The 2,194-nt window shown below is 43.6% G+C and overlaps 1 protein-coding gene across 1 annotated transcript; it reads right to left on the reverse strand.

Moving 5' to 3' along the window:
* Positions 1-1,228: 1,228 nt before the first annotated feature.
* LOC115846955 (histone H4) lies at positions 1,229-1,540 on the reverse strand. The gene has a single exon (XM_060300097.1). It carries the CDS (start codon positions 1,538-1,540, stop codon positions 1,229-1,231), a length of 312 nt encoding a protein of 103 aa, XP_060156080.1.
* Positions 1,541-2,194: the final 654 nt, after the last annotated feature.

Consider the following 2,194-nt stretch of genomic DNA (forward strand, 5'->3'; position numbering starts at 1 on the left):
TTTGATGCTAATGAGAGCTGCCGAGTGTGGAGACCAATAATGCAATAGCTGGCTTATCTTTTGGGAGCTGACAGAATTTCTTCTGTAGAATTTTTTCTTGGCTACATACAAGACAAATTTAGCTGTAAAATCATAAGCCTAGATAGAACACTAAAAAAAATCTTTTACTTGCAAATGTAATAGCTGCAAAACTATAATTAGGTTTAAGGACCAGAGGCGTGGACCTACGTTTCAATTCAAATCAAGGCGATTTAGAAGTGATAGTATAGAGAATGGCTTCACATATATATATAAAGGAGAATTTACTTTTGCCTTGTCAAAAATTAAATTGTGCTTTCTGTATTGATGGTGGGTATGTTTCTGCCGGTCTCTTACTCTAGACTACAACAGGCCCTAATGGAAAAGTCACATACCCGAACTGTTTCTTGAAGACTTGCTTTCACATTAAGGTTATATAGTTTGCTCAGATTTTATATAAGGTTCATACTTAGTTGCTTCTGCATTTGTCTCTTTGTAATGTTATCACTGAAAGACAAACCTCATAAATTAAATTCTTCCTTAAATGTAGCGTACGCGTGCACGCACAGGCACTACTCTCGGCAGATAATTGTGAGGGACCTTTAACACCAAAAACACAGGAAACCAAAAATACTTTCCATACACTAGCCAGATAATTTCCAGATGTACTTAAGTATTGTATTAATGAGCTCATCTCTGGTCTAACAACCTATATTTGTTTCAGTTTTGAATGGTTGGTGACTGGATTTGGTTTTGCTAGTGCTTTTGCACCTTTCCAATTGAGCAGACTGTAATGACACAATAACCCAAGGTGCACACAGCATTAAGCCACTCAGCCCACCTCCTCACTGTAGACCTGGTAAGTAAAACCCACACACACACCACTTTCCACAGTCTGGTCCAACGATTACAAATGATACACGCCCAAAAGCAAACTGAAAAATGCTTTGAATCTGGAGCACGTATAGCCTCTCAGGCTAGCAAAAATTGACGCAGGCAAGTGAAAGGCAGCTTTTGGTAAGTGACTCGGGTTTTCAGGGCTGTTAGCACTTTTGGGCATCGGTACCTCCTAGACTCCTGATCCCACTACTAACCAGCCCCCAAATTCAAAGTTACCTATACTTTAGGCAGGTGTCTAGCTCTTCTGATGACTGGGTGGTTGGCCCTAAAAAGGGCCTTTGAGATTGTCACGTAGCACAGAAGCTGCAGCTTAGCCTCCGAAGCCATACAGGGTGCGTCCCTGCCGTTTGAGCGCGTACACCACGTCCATGGCAGTGACCGTCTTGCGCTTGGCGTGCTCCGTGTAGGTGACCGCGTCCCTAATGACATTCTCCAGGAACACCTTCAACACACCTCGGGTCTCTTCGTAAATGAGGCCGGAGATGCGCTTGACCCCCCCGCGCCGAGCAAGACGCCGGATGGCGGGCTTGGTGATGCCTTGGATGTTATCTCTCAAAACCTTGCGGTGGCGCTTAGCGCCACCCTTGCCCAAGCCTTTGCCGCCCTTCCCTCTTCCAGACATAGCTGACGAGGTCTGAAAACACCTTTGAGACAAGCAAGGTCGGCTTTTCCCCCTGATATACAAGAGCAGCGGACCAGATTGAAAACCGAAAGCGCGCGGGCGGGAAGCTGTCTAAATGGGCCCAACCCCCTCGACATTTCGTCATTTCTTTTCTGCTGTTTCCCTATCCCTCCTTCATCCTCCACAGTTCCCTTCAACGGACTCTCACCGTTTATTTTTATTTATTTATTTAACTTATTTATTTTTGAAGTATAGTTGATTTACAATTTTATATCAGTTTCAAGTGTATCGACAGCGATTCAATATTTTTATAAATTAGACTCCGTTTAGGTATTATAAAATACCAGTTACATTCTCTGTGCGGTACGATATATTCTTCTAGCTTATTTATTTTATATATAGTAGTTTGTATCTCTTAATCCCCTAACTCTTATATTGCCCCTCCCCTCTCGGACTCCAATCTTTTAAAAGATCTATTTGCCAGAGTCCCCGGGAGAATTCGGATCCCAGCTTCCGGATCCCGTCGCTGTTTTCGCCTCTGTCTCTCTCCCTGTGTGCCCCCAGAAGGCATTAAATTTAGGCTAGGAAGAAAGGAATAGTGGAGATGACCAGAGGAAGAGCAAATGGAATCCAGAAACGGAAAGGAGAACAAAG

This window comes from Globicephala melas, chromosome 1, assembly GCF_963455315.2.
Source record: "Globicephala melas chromosome 1, mGloMel1.2, whole genome shotgun sequence".
NCBI lineage: Eukaryota > Metazoa > Chordata > Mammalia > Artiodactyla > Delphinidae > Globicephala > Globicephala melas.

Bases quoted from the DNA above. Each gene is read 5' to 3' on its own strand.
- LOC115846955 (XM_060300097.1), bottom strand. From the start codon at position 1,540: ATGTCTGGAAGAGGGAAGGGCGGCAAAGGCTTGGGCAAGGGTGGCGCT.